Raw genomic sequence first — 24417 nt, forward strand, 5'->3', positions numbered from 1 at the left:
AAGCAAATCACATCACTGCATCAGTATCTCTATGGATTCTTTTTCAAATTTAACGAGAAAAGCACAAATCAACTCATGAACAAGAGGACTTTTATCATCTTAATCCACCTCACTTCCTGGCTGCTGGCGGCTCTCCGTGTCATCAGCAGTAGTGAAGAGAAGTAAGTGACTGTGAATCATTGACCATATTCTATCTTGTGGTAAGTCTGGAGAAGTTTGTAACGGTCAGCAACTGAACTGAGTCTGCAGATCTCATCATCACTTGCTAGTGTAACGTTCCGTGTCTGTTTCATATCTTTGATCATAAAGTATTTGCTAGTCCCTGCTTCCCAGATAGTCGCTAAACTAAGCTAGCTATGTTAGCACCCACACATTGGTATTAACCCCAAATGCAATTGGTATGGTATTTTACATGAGAAATCATTATGGGTTATTGTGAATCACTCACTAAATGCATAACCTGCCTCTTGGCGAGGCCACTGTCATGGAGCGGGGGAAAAGCGACAGCTTGCAATAGAAGTGAAGTGACCAAGTGACTAGAACTGGTTTAAAAGTAACATGTAACAGTTGCATCAGTATCGGTCAGCCCCGAAACGTTCTCTTTATGTATACAATTTGAAACTGTTATTTTTTAACAACAATGTTACTGTTCATATCCACAATGTATCGGATTATTTGTTTGTTTACATGTCAGTTCTACATTTACCTTTATTCTCGCGTCCCTAGAACATGTGCGAGAAGCAAGCGCATTCTTTCGTGACCGACTATTCACACTGGGGTCACTCTTTCAGCCACCTCTCCGAAGTGGACGAGGAGAGGTAAGAACAACTTGCAAGCAACCTAGTAGGTTACTTCAATGAATGTAAACAGTGTCAAAAATGTAATCTCTCATATTTTACTGGTTGCCAGGATATATATGGATTACAATGCCACCACCCCTATGGACTCAGAGGTTGCGGAGACAGTCACAGTTGCAATAAGGGAGGCTTGGGCCAACCCCAGCAGCAGTTACCTTCCAGGTGCAGACATTCCCATGTTCATTCTAAGGATGACAAGTGCATGGGCTCAGTTACGAACCACTGATAGATTAGTCTACTCTAGTGCACAGTGCTCTAATGTTGAATAAATGCTGTTAAAATACACCGTTTACATTTAATACACACTCTGGCTTCTTATCAGCTTTGCATTATCACACTATCTGCATTTGGATGTCAGTGTTGGTTAAAGAAGACAGAATGCTTTTTGATTAGATGGCGAATTGACCAGCTAGAACATGTAGTTAATTGCAATGTATGCAAGTAGTTAATGCTGTCTGTTTTGGAAAATTGCCAAATTGCCAAATTTCACTTTACGTATTGCATGTATTTTGGACATAATACGGGTCAATGCACATGGGCAAGATCACATTGTTTGTTATGTTTACATAGATTTCTGCATATAGATAATATGTTAATGCCAGGTGTGAAATGGGTGTTTGTCCTGATTGGGATATATTTTATGTCTTTCATTATGTGCTGTATACTGATGCATTTTGTTTCTTTCACAGCCAGTCTAACTCTGAGTTTCGAATGTAGGTGTGAAGGCAAGGGATATAATTAACCAGGCGAGAGAGAGTGTCTCTAGAATGGTTGGAGGAAAACCAGAGGATATCATCTTCACTTCAGGGGGAACTGAGGTATGCAAGAGACATTGAACCAGCCCATCTGTGTGTTTGTGTGTGTGTGTGTGTCACAGAGTGTTCTTAAACTTGTACTAGAAGCTGTGCAGTAGTGTTTAATTTGGCTTTTGTGTATTCTTGTTTTCTTAGGCTGCCTCTATTTTTAGGTCTCTGTAAGCTCACATTTTTTTTCACATTCCTTCTTTCCTCAGTTTATAATGCATTGAGTCTCTTTTTTCAACTGTACATCTGCCTTTCTGTTTGATTGTCTGTTGCACGTGCAGTGTCTCTGTCTGTCCTTTATGTCAGTCTGTTCTTTTCTCTGTGTCTAAGATGTGCGCATATGGGCTAGTTGCACGAAAGGCTCCCGGTGAGCTCATTTGTTTCCTGTGGAGCCAGGTGTGTTTGAACCTGCCGCTATTCTGAATGTAATTAGTGTCTACACGGACCCGGCTAGGTGTTGCACCTAGAGAATCAGCACGATAAAGAAGGTCGTGTAGACACTAATTACATTCAGAATAGCGGCAGGTTCAAACACACCTGGCTCCACAGGAAACAAACAAGCTCACCGGGAGCCTTTCGTGCAACTAGCCCATACACACTCTGTCACTATGTCTCTTTCAGGCAAACAACCTTGTGTTACACACTGCGGTGAAGCATTTCTGGCAGAGTCGCGAGGTGGCGGAGAGGGAGGGACTGGACAGTTCCCAGCAGAACGGCAGAACCATCCTACCTCACCTCATCATCTCCAGCATAGAGCACGACTCCATCCGACTGACAGCTGAACATCTACAGAAGGAGGGCAAGGCAGGTAGGACAGCCCCGTCTGCAGACATGCAGACTACTGCCACATGCAACCCGTTTCATACTTTGTGGGTCAGTGCACACGCTTTTACCTGCCCCGTCTGCAGACATGCAGACTACTGCCACATGCAACCCGTTTCATACCTTGTGGGTCAGTGCACACGCTTTTACCTGCCTAAACATGTGCATTTGGGCTATTCAGAGAGTTGTCTGTGGCACTGTGTCTCACTACAGTTTTAGCATGTCTACTTGAAGTTCTACATTAGCTTGACAATGAGCATAATTATGCTTATGTGAGTAATTTGGCTTGACATATGAGCATAATTATGCATGTAGGCAACATTTTGTATCTCCCAGTGTTGGAATCTCGCCGAAAGATAAACCTTTCCATAGATATATGTGCTTTTTATTTATTAAATTATAGCATTGTATTTGTGCAGTTTAGCTGTAGGCTAGCATCACCGAGTTATAGTCACTTCTTATAACTAGGATCATGTTTGGATTCTTGTCCCAGAGGTCACGTCTGTATCAGTCTCCACGGTGACCGGTCAGGTTGAGGTGGAAGATGTGGTTGCCGCGGTGCGCCCCACCACCTGTCTTGTTTCCATCATGACTGCCAACAATGAAACTGGAATTATCATGGTGAGAGGATGCTCTACACTGATAAAATATTAAACTCCATTCTGTAGGTACTGTAGCTGAGCAGGGGATGCTAACAGTATTACTCTGTTTTCTCAGCCAATCAAAGAGATCTGTCAGAGGGTGAGAGCGGTCAATAAACAGAGACCTCTTCCCAGAATTCTCCTCCACACAGATGCAGCCCAGGCCATTGGGAAGATTCGAGTAGATGCTCGCGACATGGGCGTGGATTACCTGACGATAGTGGGACACAAGGTTTGACACCCACGTTAGTGGTTCAATATTGGTTTATCTATGTACCAATCTATTAATGGCAGAAGCTAGTCTGCATAGTAATTGTGTCTTGACGTATTTTGTTGTGAAATATCTGATTGCCTTTGTCATGTTATAATGTTATGTATTTCTTGCTGTTACATGATACTTTCAACACAGTGTAAAACATTATGTAATGTAAACTGCAGTTTATCTTTGCATGTAAGTCTTTGTAAGACTAACTTGTTTAGTAAGCATCTACAGGACATAATCCTTCACATTCACTATATTCTTTACCTCACCAATCAAGATGCTAGCGCTAACCTAAGGTGATCCTCTGTCTGCAGTTCTTTGCGCCTCGAGTAGGAGCACTTTATGTGAACGGACCTGGTACCATCTCTCCTCTCTACCCCTTGTTCTTTGGTGGAGGCCAAGAGCGCAATTTCAGGCCAGGGTGTGTTTAGTTTTTTTATATATTGCATGACTTTACTAAATACCATTTGAACAAAAATTAAATGGGATCAAAATGTTTAATATCTGTACATTGTCTGTTTTGTAGCACTGAAAATACTCCAATGATTGCTGGACTAGGAAAGGTAGGGTACCAACTGCTATTTGTTTTCCCAAGCCTCACTAAATACAGTATAAAGTATGAGGTCTGTTTGCGCTATATTAAAGGTGCTATAAGCGATGCAGGGTAACGTCACTTCTGTTGACGTTCAAACAAAACAGAGCTAGCTCGCTACTCTCTCACCCTCCCTCCCGTGCAATTGAAACTCTCCAAAATGACATCTCCTCAGTGATTTGCTGGAACAGTTTGTTATGTTGTTATGGGCAAGGTTTGCCCAAGTTGTTTTGTGGCCGTTTTTAGAGCTGAGGCTGTCCACGGAGACCTCGTTTTTTGTATGTATTCGGGGCACAGGCAGCTAGCGGATGGTGAGGTGATGTTTGTTTGCAGTATGTGACAAAACATGTTTTAGCTTAGACACTGCGTTATCGCTTATAGCACCACAAGTATACTGTAAGCACCACTATAAGTGTCTTGATAATTTCAAGTATGCAGAGCAATGCACTGTATTGTTTTTTGATGGCTTCATATCACAGTGCATGCAAAGCAGTGCACTATATTGTTATCCAATCGCTGCTTCTTATTCTTCTTCTTCCAGGATTTTTCTGCATTTAATGAGTTGAACCGCTTAACGTACAATCTTTTTTGTGTGCAATTTATACTTTTTGAGATATTAATTAAAACCTCCTGTCATAGACTTAAAATTAATTAATTCTTGGTCATACTAATTCATAGTCACTCTCATTATCTATCAGTCATACCAACTTACTTATGTTCCTCACTAATACTCACTCACTCTCACACTTTAGTAATTCAATCTCACCCATACTCGCGCACTTACTCTCACTCAGATTTAATAACTCATCCCTCATTTTCTAACTATCCTTTGTTGGTCATTCTCTATGTGCACTTAAAGGTTGTATCAGCGATAGCGGGGATACATCACTTCTGTTGATGTTCAAACAAAACAGAGCTAGCTCGCTACTTCTGCTCCCTCCCTCCCGTGCAATTAAAACTCTCCTAAACTTTGCTCTGCATGCACTAGTATTTCCTTCAGTAAATACATCTCATCTCTATTATTAATACATACATCTCTATTATTTTTACTTTTTTCGCGTCTGATTCAGCTTGAACCGCATAACATACAAACTCGCAAATGCTGTTGTGTAGGTCTTGTAAATGTAAAAGACCCTTGAGCAATGTATTTTACATCTTTGAGAACATTCTGAGATATTTGACATAAACAAGAGAAAGTTTCCCATTGAAAATGCATTGTGGAATCTATGTGACTTTCAACTACTGAAATCATAATTGGGCAATCAAGCTGGTTGCACGCTGGTTTTAGAGCAGAGCCAGACAGGGGTTGAAGTGGAGCAAGAGGTGCAAACGGTTGACAACTTTCGTGCTCTATTATTGCAAGGGGGAGGGGGGACAAATCCTCATACAGGCCAGAGTAAGCCCTCGCTGCTCTAATGTTTATTGGACACTTGTGGAATTGCACCAATAAATTGGTGTATCTTATCTTCTCTTCTCTTATCTAAATCTCCCCACATATATCTATCCACTGGCTTGCAGCTGTGTTCTTCGGGCTGATGCAGCTCTTCAAAGGCCCCCCTTCCCTGTCTCCCTTTCCACTCAAGTAGGAATATTAATACTAGACACCTTTCCTACTCATCCATCTATCCATTCATCCATCTCTTCATCTATCTACATCAATCCATTCATCTATCTATCTATCTATCTATCTATCTATCTATCTCTATCCATCCTGCATTGGAACCACTTTGATTAATATGACAGCCACAATAACAACCCCAGCAACATCCTAACAACCTCTTTGCATGCACTGGTATTTCCTTCAGCAAATGCATGTCTAGTTGTTGTTTGGTGGGTGAGTAGCTGAGTAATTGCATTGGTCGACATTTGGCATGGTGTGTAATCCGTGTCATTACGAGTGTGTAATTATCGCAGAATAATTCAGGCATGCTTGGTGGATCACATAATCACATCTGGAAGGCCCCACTTGCACTTGGAACACTGAATGAAGTCTGAGACAATGTATATTTTCCGAAGATGATATGAGTTGGAGTCAATGGGTTTACCCGACCACAGTATGCAGCCTCATTTGGGATTGGGAATATTTCCCTTGTCTCGCTGTCCCATAATAACCTGTCTACTTTATTCTCTTATGTCTTTTCAACCTTGCTCAGCGGTGCAAGAGCCACGTATCCTGTGTCAAATTAAATGTGCTTTGTGTGTGTGTGCATGTGTGGATCTTGTGTCCCACAGGCTGCCGAGCTGGTGAACACGCACCTGTCAGAGTATGAAACACATCTCCGCGACATCAGATGCTACCTGGAGGAGAGACTATTGGTGCGTTCAGCTTCTCTGTGTGTGTGTTCAGTCAAGTTAACTAAACGCTGTTCTATGTTTAATGTCAAAGGGCCAAACGTAAATGCACTTCAGTGGCATTTTAAACGTCTTTTGTTCAACATGGGTTAATGTTGCTTCGCTTTCCTTCTTTGTAATACAAAGGCTTTCTGATTTGAAACCAAATACATTCCTTGCTGCATTTGACAGTACTCTAAACAAATATTTTCCCTTACTACCTCAAGCTTATATCTTTGTCATCTTTGCTTAGTCTTCTGTAAATCTATGTTCTTGTTCATCAACTTTACCATCCTTTTGCTGTAGGCTGTGTTTGGGGCAGATAAAATCCGCTTCAACAGTAATTTCCCCGGTTCTGACAACCTTCCAAACACGTGCAATATATCCATCTTGGGTCGAGGATTTGTGGGTAAGTTTGGGGTTCATTGGCTCTGTGGTGACATTAATGAAAGCACAGTTCAGTTGTAAATGTATGCTACCACACAGAATGAATTAATAATAAATGCCCATTTAGGTACAGGACGTTAGGTTCAATACAGATGTGTGAACGAATGTACTGAATGCAGTTTTGAACAGTAATCTTTTTTGTGTGCGGACCATTTTTCAAATTCGAGTTCCCACACCGACATATTAAGTGGTAGACCGAATGTCAGTTTAGTCAATTAACATGAAAAAACATTTGACACCTTTTCAAAATACTCTTATCGTTGCACATCAGCAATATTGCCAGTGAATTTAAGGCTAGCAGTACCTAGAGGCTCACCATACCGAAAATGAACCGAACTGATTTTAGTGTACCATAACACCCCTACTAAAAAATGAAAATTCAAACCGATAGTTCAAACCAAGGAGTCATGGAGAGGAAGAAGAGTTAATTGCTGATGATGGTCAGGACAGAGTTAGATTTTGGGATCATTGTTTGTGTTTGCATGACTCTCAAGACTGTAAGCTGATGTGATTTGGGGCCAAGAAGACAGTGGTACTATTTTCATATCAGCAGTTATAGGTATTCCAATTGCATTTTTGAGACTCATTTTTGAGATTTTTTAGTTTTACAGCAGTAAATACGGAGCACTTTCCTGATAACCCCACTCTACGAATAGGAGAGTTTTGTTGTGCCAGTAGCCGCTTTTACATGGACGTTTTTTCCAATCAGATTGAAATGAATCTGATTAACAATTTCAACCAAGCTGTTTACATGAATGCTAAATAAACCGATTGGTGTTTAATCTGCGTTTACATGGAACAAGCATTTAATCATATAGAAGCTCCTAGTTGTATTGTCGCCACGGAAACTCAATTGTTTACGTCACTCTGCATTGTTACCACATAGAGAAATACCTGTGCAGAAAGAAATCAGAACGGAGTAGACCACCTCTCTCAATCCGATCGGAAAATAGTTGGTTTGGGACTTTGGGCTGAATCCGATCGGTTGGAGTGTTTACATGAGGCATTTTTATTCTGATTGAGCCACTACTCCGTTTGTAATCAGATTAATTGTGTCTACAGTACAGTATGTAAACGGGGCTAGTGAAAGTCTTCATGAGAAGTGGGTCAAGCCCTGACCCCCAGGTCTCATGTTTGACATAGGGCAGGTGTGAATTAATGATGTGTCCATCCCCACCCCCTGCCGTAGGTCGCCGGGTGCTGGCCACCTGCAGGAGACTTCTAGCCAGCGTCGGAGCCGCCTGCCACTCGGGCCAAGTTGATCGGTAAGTGGCCTTTTAGTAGTCTCTCATTTTCCTCAGCATGTACCTACAGTTTTGGAGAAGTTTTCTCTGTTGGTTTATGCTTTTTAATGTTGTTTTAATTTTTTTTAATTTTATTAAGGAATCATATACATCAAGGCGTTCTTAGGCACCACACACCAACATATGCATAAACATCAGTTAATTTTCCTTATTTAAAACATCTAATAAAGAAGTTAGGCTTAGAATAGCTCCGTCATTCTAATCTATTTGACTGGTTTAATCTTAACATAAAAAACCCAGTATTGGATCTGAATATATTCACCCATATATGAAGTCATTAATGATTTGGGCGGCAGTGCTGAACAGTTCTTTTCATCAATCATTTTAGGTATATAATTGTGATAAAATATTTGATAAATGTTTTCTTCTGTGTGTGTATGTGCGTCTCCACCCTAAGGCCCTCCCGTATCTTGCTGAACTGTGGAGTGCCTTATGACATAGCAACCAATGCTCTACGTCTGAGCGTGGGGCGGAGCACCTCACGAGAGGATGTGGACATAGTGGTGGAGGACCTTAAGCAGACGATAGATGTGCTGGAAAGAATGAACTAGTACTTTTGCACCACGAGGAAGGGGATTTCTGTGCGATAGCACAAACCATTGATCAGAACTCACTGTAATGATTAACTGAGTTGTATTTAATTTTTTTCCTTTCAAATAATATTTTAATAGATGAAATACTAATTAAATTGTTATTTTGAATTTTAGTTGTATTAATTCTGTATTTACAGTAGTTCAATTCTTCAAACTGTCTTTGGTTCTCTCAATGAAGTACCGACCGTGCTAGAAGTTCAGTCAAGTTCAGTCAACTTAATATCTGAGCATAGTCATGCATTTTTGCTCTTTGACCCAATACCCAGGGGCTTTTAAACACTACATTAGATGTGGCACATGGGATTGCCAAAAGGAAGATAGCCATGTGCAGACATGTAACACAAGATTCAACTTTTCTGTAAAGGAATTAAATTCTGAGTGAGCATGCAGATGTGCCTCCACTCTGCTTGCTGCCACACGTGAACACTAGCTTGTGAGTGAAGGCTAGCTCATCAACTTCGTCAGTCCCATCATTAACCCATCATTTTGCATCAGGGCACACCAATGTGATTCCTAGACATTTTCCCCAAATCCTGTGACACCACTGCTGTTACACTTTATAATCAATATGCACCAGATGATGTGTGCCACTCAGTAAACAGATTGTCTGAAGCTGAGATCAGTTCTTCCTAGAATGGTGAACCTCGACCAAGTTGCAGATGCTGCAGTTAGCTTTCATGTCACAACATTCATTCCTCACAGTTGTTGTTTCAAACTCAAACACAAACTTGTTCATGAAACTCTGGTTTTCTTCACCGGCTCCATACTGCCTGACACTAGACTACTTGTTTGATGGGAAATTACCCTGTGCCTGTGGCATCCGTTCTTTGCAAGAGGTCTGTAAGAGTTTGGATGATAACTTAAATACCAATGACATTAGTAAGGATGGTGCAAATGAAGCCATGTCATACAGCCATGAAGGACGTTTATAACTAGCGTCTCCATTCATCTGCTGAAATGGACAGTTTGATCATTACAAAGTACAACCAAAGTCACCGGGTTCCCACGGGTCATGGAATTTCTGGAATATCATGGAAATTTGAGTGTCTATTCCAGATATGGAAAGTCATGGGATTTTATCATTTGTGGGGCAAGGTCATGGAATATTAGGGAATTTTGTAGTAGCAGGTTAAAATGTACTTGCCAAAATACATGAATGCAAATATACACAGAATACGATTCATTGTAAGTACTGTAGGTCATGGAAATTCAGGTTTGTTTTCCGGGAAAGTCAGGGAAAAGTCATGGAATTTTACATCTGACTTAGAGTGGGAACCTTGTATACAGTATATTAAATTTGTTTGCGTGAATCAGGGTACAACTTTATCCAGTGTCTTTTTTTCTCTTTCTTTCAATATTCTTTTTTATAAATTATCATTTTAAAGATTTCTGGGCTATTTGCATGAATATGTTGTTATTTGATATGCATCAGAACATTTCAAATTATTGTTTATTTGGGATATGAAAAAAATTGTTTCAAATGTTTTTTAATAATGTAATATTTTGCTAATTTGTGTATAAAAAGATTCTTGCACTTTATCTATTATCTCTTGATAGACCCTTGATCAAAGCAAATGTGAACTGTGACCACAAAAGAAAAGTTTAACAATACAGAAATAGAAACAGTGGAAACTGTTATATAATGTTTGGTCCATTAACATTGGTTCCAGTGGAGTAGCATGGCACTGAGCTTAAGGTCATTGGCCAGAGCTAAATGAATTTCAGCTGGTAGTATGCTATCTCCTTTAACCTTACTTTTACTTCCCTCTTTCAGTGTTAATCTGATAATGCTCTGATAGAGCACCATTAAAGTTCCAATGGATCGACCTGACTTTAATCCTCTGTCCTCTTTTGTTGTTTGCACAATTGTGTCCATTCAAATTGGGATGAATTTTTAAAACGGTTGTAGAAATAAGGCTTACTGTAATCCCAGCCCCTCTCCTCCACAGCCACCTGCGGCTGCCCTGCCACTCCGCTTGGTGTTGGGAGGATGACTTCTCCTGTTACTTAAGTTTCCGTGGCACTTGCTGAAGCACCTGTTTGTGTGTGTGTGAGAGAGAGAGAAAGAGAAAGAGTGTGCCCGGGTACACTAAGCCAAGCGCGGGGCCCTAAGCAAGGGAGCCTTTTGTGCTACTGGGAGCTTCTTTCATTACCTTTCCAGCTCACTGGGCCTGACCTTCGGCTCTCTCCACATCTCTCCTCCCTTCTCTCTCTTGCGCGCGCTCCTCACCTTGTGGCCTCGCCGTCCAGCTGGCAGTCAGGCTGGTGTCAGCTTTCTGCGGTGTGTGTTTGTGTATGTGCGTGTGTGTGTGTGGGGAGAGGGGACATTGTATGTGGCAGGGGAGCATGTGTATTGCGTGTATGGCAGTGGGATGCACTGCAAAAGGCTCACCAGGGGCTTGAGGGCTGCTCGGTACCACCCGGACTCGGAGGCAGCAGAGTGACATCCGGGCGAGGACTCACAGAGAGCGGACGGAGGCAGCAGTGAGCGAGAAAGGAGGCCATGGTGCTACACAGGGCCATCCAGGCAGCGCGGGAGGGGGACTTGGCAGGCCTGAGGGAGTTGAGGGCTGCTGGGTGTCTGTCGGAGACCATCACTGACACCCAGGGGGCCGGACCCGTGCACCACGCCGCGCGCTGCGGTCGCCTGGACTGCCTGAAGTTCTTAGTAGCCGATGCCGGACTACCGGGAAACACGCGGGCCCGAAACGGAGCCACGCCTGCACACGACGCCGCTGCCACAGGACACGTTAGAGAACTGCAGTGGCTCGTGGAGTTTGGGGGATGCCATGTGCAGGTAAGCAGAGCCTTCTGGAAAGGACAGAAAATGGTCAATACATGAATTGTTAGTGAGCACATGGCTGTGAGTTTGTCTGATAGTTTATACGATTTTCTATGGGTTTTGAATGTGCTGCTTTTTGAGCAGGGCATGATCAGTTCACAATATCATAATGTTCTTTTGTAATAATAGGCCTTTAAATTAAATTCACGATAAGATGACAGGCAGTGTTTTAATGTAAATGCAATGTACCACGAAATTCACATCAAACCTGTGGTATAATGACGTTCTTCTAAACATCATCAGATGTTAGGGGCAGGCCTGGTCACCACTAGGCTGCTGCACCTGTTCCAAATATAACCGCTTTACATAATGAAGAGGGGGATAATGTGGAGGCAGCGCCGGTGTGAACGGGAGAATTACATCACCCCATCTCCTATTTTTTGTTCGCTGTCCAGTAGGGTTGCATGACCACCGTAATCAGGACCAGATGGTTGCAGGAGGGCGGAATACTTTACTGCTAGCTCTAGCTGTTTACAGTGCCGCCGCGCTCTTTCTCCTCCCCGCGAGACCTCAGTGCGGCTCTTTCTCACACTAATGCAAACCGGCTCGTTTAACCTCGGTAACCCTCCCGGTCTAATTTATGGCCAGCTGTGGCGTATTAACGCACACGTTTTTAAAAAGAGCCTTGTTATCATTGACTCGGAGCGATAACATTATTCCTCGTCGGTGGTCTTCCTGTCACGTTTATCAAAGAGTTTTGCCATTGCTTTGAGGCCACGTTCGCTAGTGCAAGGGGTCATGGTGTGCATCAGGTCTGAATAATGAATGAACATTTCCTCAGTGAATTGCCCGATGATGGGACTGTGGATAACTAATTCGGTTACACTTTCTGGTTTATTTTGGGTTGAGGGACAAAGTCTTTTTTGATTACAAGAAATACTTATAAGTTATAACTGTGAAAATATCCTCTAGCCAGGGCCTTCTGAAATGTTTAAATATTTGAATAGGCCTACTTTATAAAGTGATGTAAAGATTTCTGTATAACAGAGCAATGAACACTCGTGAGATGTTTTAGTATTTGCCCCACAAATCTCAATACAATCTTCATCTTACATCTTCACCATACATTTTATATGGACCCATTTAGTTGCTGTGTGAAAATACAGCTACTGTAAGTGTCCCCAAAAGGGTATCAGCCATTTTGTGTCCCCCTCTCACATGCCTTTCAGGACTGGGATGCAGCAAGAGCCACGGCCCTTCACTTGGCTGCTCGTTTTGGGCAGGTGGCGGTGGTTCAGTGGCTGCTGTCGGTGGGTGCCGGAGCTCAGGACACGACGGTCTGCGGGGCAATGCCTGCCCACTACGCCACAGCGAAGGGAGACCTCACCTGTCTAAAGCTGTTAATTCGTCAGGCACCAGGGTACGACCACCACCATATTGGGTTTACACTTCTCTCAACTAGGATATTAGTGTAATAAATATATTTATTTACACAGCAACAGATAAAACTACGGAGCCCCTAAGGGGACATGAGCAAAAACAAATCTAAAGTTTAGTTTCATGTGCTCACGCAAAACTGTCATGTGCTCACGTGAAACTTTCATGTGCGCACTTAAAACTTTCATGTGCACACATGAAACTTTCATGTCCGCACATGAAAGTTTCACGCACATGAAAGTTTCGTGTGCGCACGCAAAACCTTTTCACATGACACATGGCAAGGTGCCAGAAATGCACATTTTGACACCATAAAAGGTTGATCACTGTCATTGGCCGAAAGGGCATGTCCTTGCTCTACAATATGCCCATGTTTTTTACTGTCTAAATATGTTTGACTAAGTCAACTTAAATATGTTTAGTATTCTAGTTAGAATGTATTTATTTAAAGCATTTTTATTATATCATAAACACTCTCGCCTACCTATCAGCAGTGATATTATAGGCCTAATGCTAGTTTTATATACCTGTGGACTTAATGTAATTTTGGTGTTCTTGAAAGCCTTTTTATTAATAACTTGTGAACACAATATTAAACAAACCTCTTCCAACCCCACACAGCACACACCTTTTTTTAGCCTTTGTATAAATTCAGGACCTGGCTCATGGCACCTGTACACAGCACATTGTAGAGGAGAGTGTGGCCATTGAGACATATGGTTGGCGCTTTGCTTTGAGTCTATACCACTCGTGACTCAGAGAAGCATCCGTGTGGTGTCCCGTGACTCTACTGGCAGCGCTCTCTCTCTCTCCGCAGGAGGGTGAGTGATTGACAGACCCGCCCGTGGGCACGTGCGGCAAGTAAAGGCATGCTCTGACTCTGGACGTATGCTATGTCGTAGAAACGCCAGCAACCAGAAGTGTGCCACCAACCTGGCAACCTAGTGTCACTGAGACGGAATAGTGGGAGGGTGCGTGTCTGTGGCCTGACCCTCTTTGGGTCAGGTAGTAAATAACAGAAACGGCTTGATCAACAACACACACGCTATTGTTTTGGAAGGAAAGAGAGGAACAGTTGTTGAATGATTAGGCAATTAGGTAAAGTGTGATTGATCATTAATAGGAGGTTGCCAGTGCAACATTATAATCATTTTTACCAAACACACAACCATATCAGTTTCACAAATAATGGATTGACAGCAGAGGCCAAGTTCTCCTCTTTTGCTTACTCCTATACTCCATCTATACTAATTAAGTGAGGATAGGAACAGGCTTCACTCAATATGTGTATACTTTTAAACTTGTAAGAGTGCTGGCCTGGATAGTTAGAATACGTAAAGTAGGAGAGAGGCCGCACTATAGTAGGCTATATACTTTTATTTGCACAGACGCGTTTCGGCACGAAGGTGCTGTTCACTGACTAACAAAAAAAGTGTCGTAACGTTATAAGCATAATGCATTGAACTGAATAGGTGCATTATGTAGCCTCATAATGAGGCCTCTCAAATTCAGAAAATTGCATTGAACTAAAATCGGAAGAGATTGTTATCTTTGTTAGACCATAGGGTCGTTGTCATATAAATGCTGTAACGAAATTCGAAGGTCTAAATATACAAACTTTATGTTGAAAGTGTAACCTTGACCGTTTCCCATAGGAATGAATGTAAAACATACCCTCCAAAACGAGACCTCCCGAAATTCAGAAAAGATTACTAAATTGATATCAGGCACCATTATTACCATTGGTAGATCATAGGGTAGCTGTGATATAAATGCTGTGACGAAATTTGAAGTGTAAATATACAAACTTTATGTTGAAAGTGTAACCACGATGTCCATTGAAATGCATTGAAATGAATGAAGCGCAGATCATGTAGTCCCCAAAGTGACGTCATCACCAAAAAAACCCCGCTAATGCTAAAAACAACAAAAACTTGCATTTAACACCATTTGGAGACATTTTTAAAAATGATATACATATATTGAGTGCTTTATGTACCCATTAATCAACAGTGGTTTTTAACCTGCAACACAGGCTTTAAAGTATATACTATAGTGCGGCCTCTCCTACTTTACATCTATACTAATTACATGACATGGTATCTTTTTTTTACAAGCAATATTCACTCCAGCTACAGTAGGTGTCTAGGATGGTCAAACCATTGCCAATCCTTACTACAGGCAGGTTGAACACTCTCAGTGATGACTTTTGACACTCAGTGTCACTTCCTGTCTCAAACCCTAACACTAAGCGCTTTCAGATATAACCTCCGGAGTACATGCGGAGGTTTGTCAAACGGAGGTCCTACCCTTCGGATGATTCAGATATGATGCTAACCTGCGGACCTAATACTGACCTTATACGGACGTATGTGTGAACGACATACACGCACATTACAGAATCTCCGTGTGGTTGTCGAGTGAGGGGTGGGGGCTTAGAGTTCACAAGATGCGAGATATATGACGCAGAATATATGCGGCCGCTGCCTGTCACTGCTGCTTTTTGTTTACAAAGTGTAGCCTATGTATTATAGGCTAAAGAAGAGAAATCTATTGTGCGTAGGCTAATACTTGAAGTAGGATAGTCACGTAAGTGCGCATATACAGAATTTGTATGTGTGCTTCGAGTAAACACATTTATCTGTTTTCAACGTAATGCAGGCGCGCGGGAACATATTTTTGACCATGGGTGCTGAATAACAAAATAATGGATGTCCCACGATTTCTCCCCTAGCATGATATGATTTGAATTTAGACAGCTACGCCATTTCAACGCGGTGTATGAGTAGGCCTAAGAGCGAGAAGTTTTATAATGCCCTTGCCACTCCGACTCATCAATAAAAACTGCGTGCACACACACCAGACATCATTAAACTATTTCAGTATATTGCTTTTCTGATTGTCTAAACCACACCTAACTTATGGCGTCTCCACTCCACAGCAAAAGTGTCCTAACCACGTTACAGCTGTTTCTATCTGAGCGACTCCAATAGTGAGAGGATTTCAGTGTTTCGGTGGCACTAGCTGTCGTGGAACTCGAGATGACATGTCTACTGATAGGCAACAGGTCTCACCAACACGAAATTCTAATTGCAAAATATGCATCCTACCTCATCTGTTGTACTGTAGTTATTCGAAATTGGGCTTTTCACAATCCAACGATATATCCAAAGTGCGAACTAGTTGGTGATGGTTTATGAAAACTGCCAGTATGCATGCTACACGGAGTTCTGACAGGGCTGTGCATGGCCTAATAAACAGGCAAGATATAACCCACGATCGCCATGGTTTCGTTGTCAATTCGTGTTTGTGGTAATAATGACAGCAACAATAAAACCATCTGTATCTTACGATCTTCATCATTCTTGACAGATCACCAGCCTCCTCTGGATGGTCATATGCATAATAAGCCTATAGCCTACCTTTAGTTTTCATTTAATTTTAAACACGAATCTACTGTCTTTACTGCCGGGAGAGAAAAAATATATTGTATTCTTTTCTGTAGCCTAATTCTGCCTAAGGCTATCAATGAACAGAAAACCGTGTTGGCTAACAATTTATTAAATACTCCTGTTATTGTCGTCAACGACGTCGCTGTAGGCTACTGCCTTTTCAGCGCCTTCTGCTTATGATGATTCAGTCTTTTGAATTCGTTTGGCCTTGCCATGCAGTTGTAGGCTACAACGTGCCATTCCCTTCATGTGTTTTATCAAAATGTTGTATGCCCTCATGGACAGTAGCTCCGTGATGTCTGCATCTTTCCATGTCGGAGATTTTCTGGACAGCACTATGCCACTCCATCATAACACTGGCATTTAAGTCAGATTTAACCACATGGACGCACGAAAGAAACGTCACCAACACGCCCTCTCACTAGGTGTGAATTTTAACCGCATGTTCTACGCCTCGTTCAGACACAGCACATTTACATAATGTCCGGAGGAAATACTAGGTCGGGGGTAGTATAAACACCGGGTGAATTCGGACTTCCATATGACCGGTTATGTCGTTCAGATATACGGCCCCACCGTTTAACATCGGCAGAACCTCCGGTCTTACACGTATGTCTGAAAGCGCTTACTGTGTGACAGAGCCAAGCAGAGAATTACCGTCTGTAATGTTTTCAAGTCCTTTTTCATTTGCAGGACTTTGTTCATGTTTCTTATTGGTCAGGGGGGGAGGCATTTCTTTGGGACTTCAGTAGAAAATATGTTGAGGCTTTTGTTTTGCCCTGTGTCAGCTCTTTGACATTGCATAAGGTGTGGAGTTGTAGACAGCTATGTGTGCGTGTGTGTGTGTGTGTGTGTGTGTGTGTGTGTGTGTGTGACAGTTGGCAGGAAAATCACATGTGGTCGTCTGTGAGGGTAAATAATAGATAACAGCGGTCAGTCACATGTCAGCTCAGCAAAAGCCTCCCTCGTCACGCCTGTCAGGGGAAGACATCAGTCCGATACTGTAGCCATCAGGGCTCCAAGGCAAGACTGTCTACCTCTGGGCGTCCATAGCTTCCCTCCAGACTGAGAACACATGAGCCACCACCATTAGAAACCATAGGCTACTACTGATGTTTTCACAGGTTTACCGTAAGCCTTTTTGTACTCAAGTGGATTACTGTAGCTGTTCCAGATCTGGTGAATTGAATAGGTTCTCCATTGTCAGAAGTACGTACTTACTTAGGAGACCGTATGTTATCACCTGTGCTTTGTCACATGTTATGACACCTGACTGGGTTTCCTGGATTGTATAGTCACATGGTCATCTACATATAATGTACACATCTTATGCCAGAGCCATTTGTCCACTATTTCTATTTATTGATTCTGCAATGCATTATATATATATATATATATATATATATATATATATATAACTCGCTAAAATGCAACCTAGGGTCTTTTTGTGAATGTACCCGAGTCAAACTTTCGTTTAAAAGCGATTCACTTATTGACTGGCAAGATGGCGGCGAGCGGAAAAATCAACTGCTAAAGTGAGTTCAAAACCTTTCTTTGTAGTAAACTCTGTGTACACAAACAATGTTCTCAATGCTCGAGTTCATGTGTAGAGACCCTGATGATACTTCGAGCAAAGTTTCTTGTTGTGTCGAGCCTTCTTAGTGTTTTAAAAATAGTTATTTTAATGCCATCATAGTAATTACATTAATACACAGGATTAGATGTTAAAATCCCTTGTGCCAAAATCCAAGGTAAAAACACATTCAGAAGCCCCTGCTCAAGTTTAACTTTAAAAAGCACACTACCCACAAATCCGCCAACAAATGGTCACAAGCACAATGCAAATGGCCTATCCAACAGCAGTAGCCTATATAGTATGCGGCATGTCATTGGGGTTATCAAGTGGGCACCCTCATTCACCGATGTTTCGTTAAGTTAGGCCCACGACACCTCATGAAGGCTTAACAGTGAAACCAGCGTCCTGGAGACACTCCCCTCCATGCTGCCACCATATTACCACATTGAAATATCCAATACTCAAAATACTCTTAACCAGCCCAGGCATGGTCTAAGTTGGCTAGGTCGGTCCGTCCTGTTGATGTGGACTGAACCATAAACCATAAAGAACCTTAGCCAAGTACCATCACCCTAGGCACAGCCCATCACAAACACAAAACAAATTAGCCAGTTAGCTTAGCCCATTATCTTAGGCCCCATCCCAAACACAAAACAAATTAGCCAGCAGTTAGCTTACGCCCCATGCTGCCCCATATTACCACAACAAGCATCCAAATACCCTTAACCAACCTAGGCATGGTCTAAGTTGGCTAGGTCGGTCCGTCCCGTTGATGTGGACTGAACCATAAACCATAAAGAACCTTAGCCAAGTACCATCAACCTAGGCACAGTCCATCACAAACACAAAACAAATGAGCCAGTTAGCTTACCTTAGCTTGCGCCCCAGGAAGGGTAACTTCTCCTTACCCACCACCAAAACAAATGAGCCAGTTAGCTTACCTTAGCTTGCGCCACAGGAAGGGTAACTTCTCCTTACCCACGACCAAAACAAATGAGCCAGTTAGCTTACCTAAGCTTGCGCCCCAGGAAGGGTAACTTCTCCTTACCCACAACCATTCGCTTGCCCGTTCTGCTGCTAAGGACATGTTACTAACCACCTGCCTTAGACTTCGACCACAAATGCCCAATTCAGACAGCAAGCCAATAGCAGATCTGGCCACAAACCCAGGTGCACCGTTTTCAATAGGCCTTAATCGTGCACTCCAACCTCGCTTAGCTGCCTCCTCTGCTATTTCAGTATATTTAGCTCTCTTCAGCTCATTGGCCACTTCCACTCTGTCTTCCCAAGGAACAGTGAGTTCAATGAAGTAAACTATCTTCTCTGAATCCGACCATAGAATTACGTCAGGACGTAGCTTAGTACTCACTATATGTGGAGGTACCGCCATCTGCTGGCCAAGATCAACCTTCATTTCCCAGCCTGCCCCATTTTTCAACTGGCCGGTTTTACACCTGGCCTTCGCGGAACAAGGTTTATCCCCCTGACGTACAAAGTTAATTTGCCTTACCCCTTTACTAGCTGCTAATGAATTGACTTCTCTTCTTTTATCCTCTATTGCCGCTGCCACACATTTCAATACCTGGTTATGACGCCACGTATACCGCCCCTGGGTGAGACTTACCTTGCATCCTGATAGGATATGGTGGAGACTGCCCACACACGAGCAAAGTATGCATTTATCATCCTCACCAAACCATTGACTTAAATTCTTGGGAGATGGGAGCACACCCTAACATAAATCTGATCTTACCAGCTTCCATGCCCCATAGATCTTTCCATTTAATCTGTCTTTTTTCCACCCCTTCCCAGTTCACCCACTGCCCTTGTTTTGCCTGCGACACTGCCTTAGTACATCTTACAGCCTCCTCCTGTCTATGCATTTCCTCCACTACCATTTTCCTCTTTTCTCCTGCAGAAGCCTTACTCCACAAGGGTTTACTTGCACCCACCCCTAGACCCCCCCGCCCGTGCTGCACATGGCCCATTATATCTCTATGCTTCAATGCTGATTGAGCTTGCTTAACTGCCTGCTCTGGGTTCCACTTCCTCCCTGCATTAACTGAGGGTGCAACTTTCCTCACCACTGGGTCCTTGGACTGAGTAAGAGTCAATTCCAATCTAGCCTTAGCACACTTAAATTCCTCTGTCAGACTAGATATTGGCAACTCTACAATACCCTTCCCATACAAGGCTACACTGCTTAAGCAGCGTGGGACTCCGAGCTATTTTCTGGCAAAGGAGTTGATCATTTTTTCCAACCTCTCTACCTATGACAGAGGAACTTCATAAACTGTCAATGGCCACATTAGCCGAGGCAACAAACCAAACTGCAAACACCACAGCTTGAGCTTACCTGGCAGCCCCGACTTGTCAATTTTTGCAATACCTTGCCTAGTGACCTGTCTCAAGTCTTCAACCTGTGATTTATCACTAAGGCTTGCATCATACCACCTTCCCAGGCTCTTCACTGGTTTCTCCAGAACTGTGGGAATCACCTCCTTATTTATAGCAAACTTCTTATCTGTTACCTTCCCTTTAATAATTGAGAGACTCCTAGACTTACTTGGTTTCACCTTCATTCTGGCCCATTGCAGATTACTATTTAACTTACCCAGCAACCTGTTGGTGCATGGAACGGTTGTCGTCAAGGTTGTCATGTCGTCCATGAAAGCCCGAATCGGGGGGAGGCGTGGCCCTCCCTGCAACTTCTCCCCGCCCACTACCCATTTTGAGGCCCTAATAATGACCTCCATTGCCATTGTAAAAGCAAGTGGGGAGATGGTACATCCGGCCATGATTCCTATCTCAAGTTGTTGCCAACCTGTGGTGTAATCAGCTGTAGTAAAACATAATTGAATATCCAGAAAGTATGCTTTTACTAGGCTTTTAATGCTACCTGGGATTCTGAAATATTCAAAGGCCTCCCACAACAGACTATGCGGCACAGACCCAAAAGCATTAGCCAAATCCAAGAACACAACGTGCAGGTCTCTCTTCTCACGCTTTGCTAATTGAATTTGGTGCCAAATCATGCTGGTATGCTCTAAGCACCCGGAGAAGCCAGGAATTCCAGCTTTTTGCACCGTGGTATCAATTAGTTTATTCCTTTCAAGGTAATTTGTCAGTCTCCGTGCCACCACACTAAAGAAAACCTTCCCTTCAACATTCAGTAGACTAATTGGCCTAAATTGATTAATCTCCACTGCGTCCTTTTCTTTGGGAATAAATATTCCCCCAGCCCTCCGCCAAGCCTTGGGAATACTCTGCTTTTTCCAAACTATCTTCATTAATTGCCATACAAATCCTAAAACATCTGGTGCACTCTTATACAACCGGTAGGGCACTCCATTAGGTCCCGGGGCTGAAGAGGCCCTTGCACGTTTTATTACTTCTTGCACCTCTTTCCACCTTGGTGGACTATCGTCGCATTGGCTACTTAATTCACCAATAGGTGGGATATCAGCAGGAAGTACCATCTCCCTGAACCTCTCCCTATCTTTGTGCACTCCCTCTAAATACTCCTCAAGCTTCTGCTTAGGTTCCAAAAGACTACCACTCTTCTGCATTACGAATAAAGACTTAACAAACTTAAATGGGTCTTTATAGAATGCTAGTCGGGCTCGTGATTTCTTCTTCCTATTTTTCCTAATATTTTCAGCTCTTCTTAGCACTACTAACCGCTCCCTCACATCTGCCTGTAGACAGTCAATACCTTCCTTCTCATCATCTGTAGCTTTTCTCCACTGCTTCTTAAGCTGCCTCCTCTCCTTGATAAGTTTATCTATCTCCTGCTGGCGCCTAGATTTAACTACCTCATGTAGCCGTTTTGTCCTTCTCTCAATAGTCCCAAATCTTTCCTTACCATAGCTATAAATAATGTCTCCCATTTTCTCTAATTTGCTTTCAGCCGTCCCCTTGAGCTGACCCAGGATACTGACCAAATCACTATTAACATCTTCCCACATTCTACATTCTGCTGCGCCTGGCCATCTAACCCCAGGCCTATGACCATTAATCTTCTCCCTCCTTGGCTGACTGGCCTCTCTCTCTGCCTCAGTGCTAGAACTTACCTCAACAACAGGGGTACTGATGTCCTGCGAACTGTGGGTTTCTTCCTGTCGCTGGACTTCAACCGACTGACTTGATGCACTTCTTAAGAAATAGCTATCAATGCGGGGACCCTGTGTTCCCTCTACCAAGCACTTCTTTTTCCCTTGATGAATTTTCAGGCCCTTTAGACTTGTAACCTTCTGCCAACCACACACACACATCTGCAGCTTTTTCTCAGTTTTCTCTGAACTAGTGGCTTCCACAAACATGTTTTCCTTACTCGTAATCAAATTCGTTCCAGGGTCAGTAACCATGTCTATCACAAGTGAGTCATCTTCCGCCCCTGCTCTCGCTGACTCTAGGGGTATTTTTTCATTATGTCGTACTGTAGCTTAGTAGGGTGCAGCCCATAGCTTAGTGAAGCCTGGGCTACTGCCACAATGAGCTGCTAACCCATTGTAGCCCCGGCGGGGTCTATTCCCTCCTGTCAGCCGTCTTTCCGTGCTGTCACAAGGTCTTTCCCTAGTTGCCAGCTGCCCTATTCACAGCAGTCACTAGCCTACGCTAGCTTCAGCATTACATTAATACACAGGATTAGATGTTAAAATCCCTTGTGCCAAAATCCAAGTTAAAAACACATTCAGAAGCCTCTGCTCAAGTTTAACTTTAAAAAGCACACTACCCACAAATCCGCCAACAAATGGTCACAAGCACAATGCAAATGGCCTATCCAACAGCAGTAGCCTATATAGTATGCGGCATGTCATTGGGGTTATCAAGTGGGCACCCTCATTCACCGATGTTTCGTTAAGTTAGGCCCACGACACCTCATGAAGGCTTAACAGTGAAACCAGCGTCCTGGAGACACTCCCCTCCATGCTGCCACCATATTACCACATTGAAATATCCAATACTCAAAATACTCTTAACCAGCCCAGGCATGGTCTAAGTTGGCTAGGTCGGTCCGTCCCGTTGATGTGGACTGAACCATAAACCATAAAGAACCTTAGCCAAGTACCATCACCCTAGGCACAGCCCATCACAAACACAAAACAAATTAGCCAGTTAGCTTAGCCCATTATCTTAGGCCCCATCCCAAACACAAAACAAATTAGCCAGCAGTTAGCAGTTAGCTTACGCCCCATGCTGCCCCATATTACCACAACAAGCATCCAAATACCCTTAACCAACCTAGGCATGGTCTAAGTTGGCTAGGTCGGTCCGTCCCGTTGATGTGGACTGAACCATAAACCATAAAGAACCTTAGCCAAGTACCATCAACCTAGGCACAGTCCATCACAAACACAAAACAAATGAGCCAGTTAGCTTACCTTAGCTTGCGCCCCAGGAAGGGTAACTTCTCCTTACCCACCACCAAAACAAATGAGCCAGTTAGCTTACCTTAGCTTGCGCCCCAGGAAGGGTAACTTCTCCTTACCCACAACCATTCGCTTGCCCGTTCTGCTGCTAAGGACATGTTACTAACCTCCTGCCTTAGACTTCGACCACAAATGCCCAATTCAGACAGCAAGCCAATAGCAGATCTGGCCACAAACCCACGTGCACCGATTTCAATAGGCCTTAATCGTGCACTCCAACCTCGCTTAGCTGCCTCCTCTGCTATTTCAGTATATTTAGCTATTAATACCCCTAGCACTCCCATTCAAAAGGCCATTTGACCTGAAAACGAAAATATGGTCAATCTTTAAAGTGGCGCTTACGTTGTAATTATGCTTTTAAACAAAAAAAAAGTTTGACTCTTCATTCACAAAAAGACCCGTAGGTTGCATCTTGGCGAGAGTTTTGTTTTATTGAGGTACTGAATATGTTAACCAAATGTTATTTAACAAGGAAAAGTATAAAAAACCACTGCTGTGGTCATCACTATCCTCTTGCAATAGGACCAGCTGAATGACAAAAGTAGTAGTACCGCAAAAGCAATTGGAATCCAAAAATAACTATTGACTATGCCAAAAGAGTTGAAAAGAAAACTTTTAAGTGAAAAAAAGAAGGGAAAAGAAGTGTCAGCTTGCTTTCATCCTTAAAATTTCTAAGATGGTGTTCATAAGAACATGGTCAAGCAGCAGACATTGGGGACAACAAAGCTACAGACCGGCAGAGGGCAAAAATACTCTCCACTGACTGGGATGGCCGTCAACTCATTTGAATGTCACTCAGCAACCGTAGGATGACATCGAGTGACCTACAAAAAGAATGGCAAATGGCAGCTGAGGTGAAGTGCCATTTGCCATTGAAACAGTGAAACGGGCTCCTAGGGGCTGGGCTCAAGTCGTGTAATACTAGAAAAAAGCCCTTGTTATGAGAAACAAAGAAAAGCCAGGCTGGGGTTTGCAAAATACCATAAGGATTGGACCATATAGGACTGGAGTAAGGTCATCTTCTCTGATGAGTCCAATTTTCAGCTTTGCCCAACCCATGGTCATCTAATGGTTAGATGGAGACCT

The 24417-nt window shown here is 42.9% G+C and overlaps 2 protein-coding genes across 4 annotated transcripts in view; both read left to right on the forward strand.

Annotated features, from left to right (window-relative positions):
- Nucleotides 1–120: 120 nt before the first annotated feature.
- On the forward strand, nucleotides 121–10483 carry scly (selenocysteine lyase). 3 transcript variants are annotated; one of them, XM_076278855.1, is made up of 13 exons: nucleotides 121–161; nucleotides 727–818; nucleotides 910–1019; nucleotides 1575–1675; nucleotides 2282–2468; nucleotides 2976–3103; nucleotides 3200–3355; nucleotides 3700–3806; nucleotides 3912–3948; nucleotides 6210–6293; nucleotides 6615–6717; nucleotides 7945–8020; nucleotides 8457–10483. In XM_076278855.1, the coding sequence occupies exons 2-13, from the start codon at nucleotides 730–732 to the stop codon at nucleotides 8608–8610; spliced, it is 1332 nt and encodes a 443-aa protein (XP_076134970.1). In that variant the 5' UTR covers nucleotides 121–161; nucleotides 727–729; the 3' UTR covers nucleotides 8611–10483. The 3 variants fall into 3 exon arrangements, with proteins under 3 accessions (XP_076134970.1, XP_076134969.1, XP_076134971.1); XM_076278854.1 differs by having other exon boundaries at nucleotides 128–200; XM_076278856.1 differs by lacking the exons at nucleotides 121–161; nucleotides 727–818 and having other exon boundaries at nucleotides 934–1019; nucleotides 1547–1675.
- Nucleotides 10484–11155: 672 nt separating this feature from the next.
- Nucleotides 11156–24417, forward strand: part of espnla (espin like a) — a 29749-nt gene continuing 16487 nt past the window's right edge. Inside the window, exons 1-2 of the mRNA XM_076278857.1 lie at nucleotides 11156–11449; nucleotides 12664–12854. Of these exons, the coding sequence (XP_076134972.1) occupies nucleotides 11156–11449; nucleotides 12664–12854 (485 nt within the window). The remainder of the gene's footprint in view (nucleotides 11450–12663; nucleotides 12855–24417) is intronic.

This window comes from Alosa pseudoharengus, unplaced genomic scaffold, assembly GCF_046254945.1.
Source record: "Alosa pseudoharengus isolate Yale_2024_CS ecotype anadromous, Long Island Sound unplaced genomic scaffold, YU_APseudo_1.1 YU_APseudo_1.1_scf_11, whole genome shotgun sequence".
Classification (NCBI taxonomy): domain Eukaryota; kingdom Metazoa; phylum Chordata; class Actinopteri; order Clupeiformes; family Clupeidae; genus Alosa; species Alosa pseudoharengus.

Excerpts from the sequence above, each read along its gene's own strand:
- scly (XM_076278855.1), top strand. The coding sequence starts at position 730 with ATGTGCGAGAAGCAAGCGCATTCTTTCGTGACCGACTATTCACACTGG. Across the intron at positions 2,469-2,975 it reads ACAGAAGGAGGGCAAGGCAG|AGGTCACGTCTGTATCAGTC; the intron begins GTAGGACAGCCC and ends TTCTTGTCCCAG. Across the intron at positions 3,949-6,209 it reads TGATTGCTGGACTAGGAAAG|GCTGCCGAGCTGGTGAACAC; the intron begins GTAGGGTACCAA and ends TGTGTCCCACAG.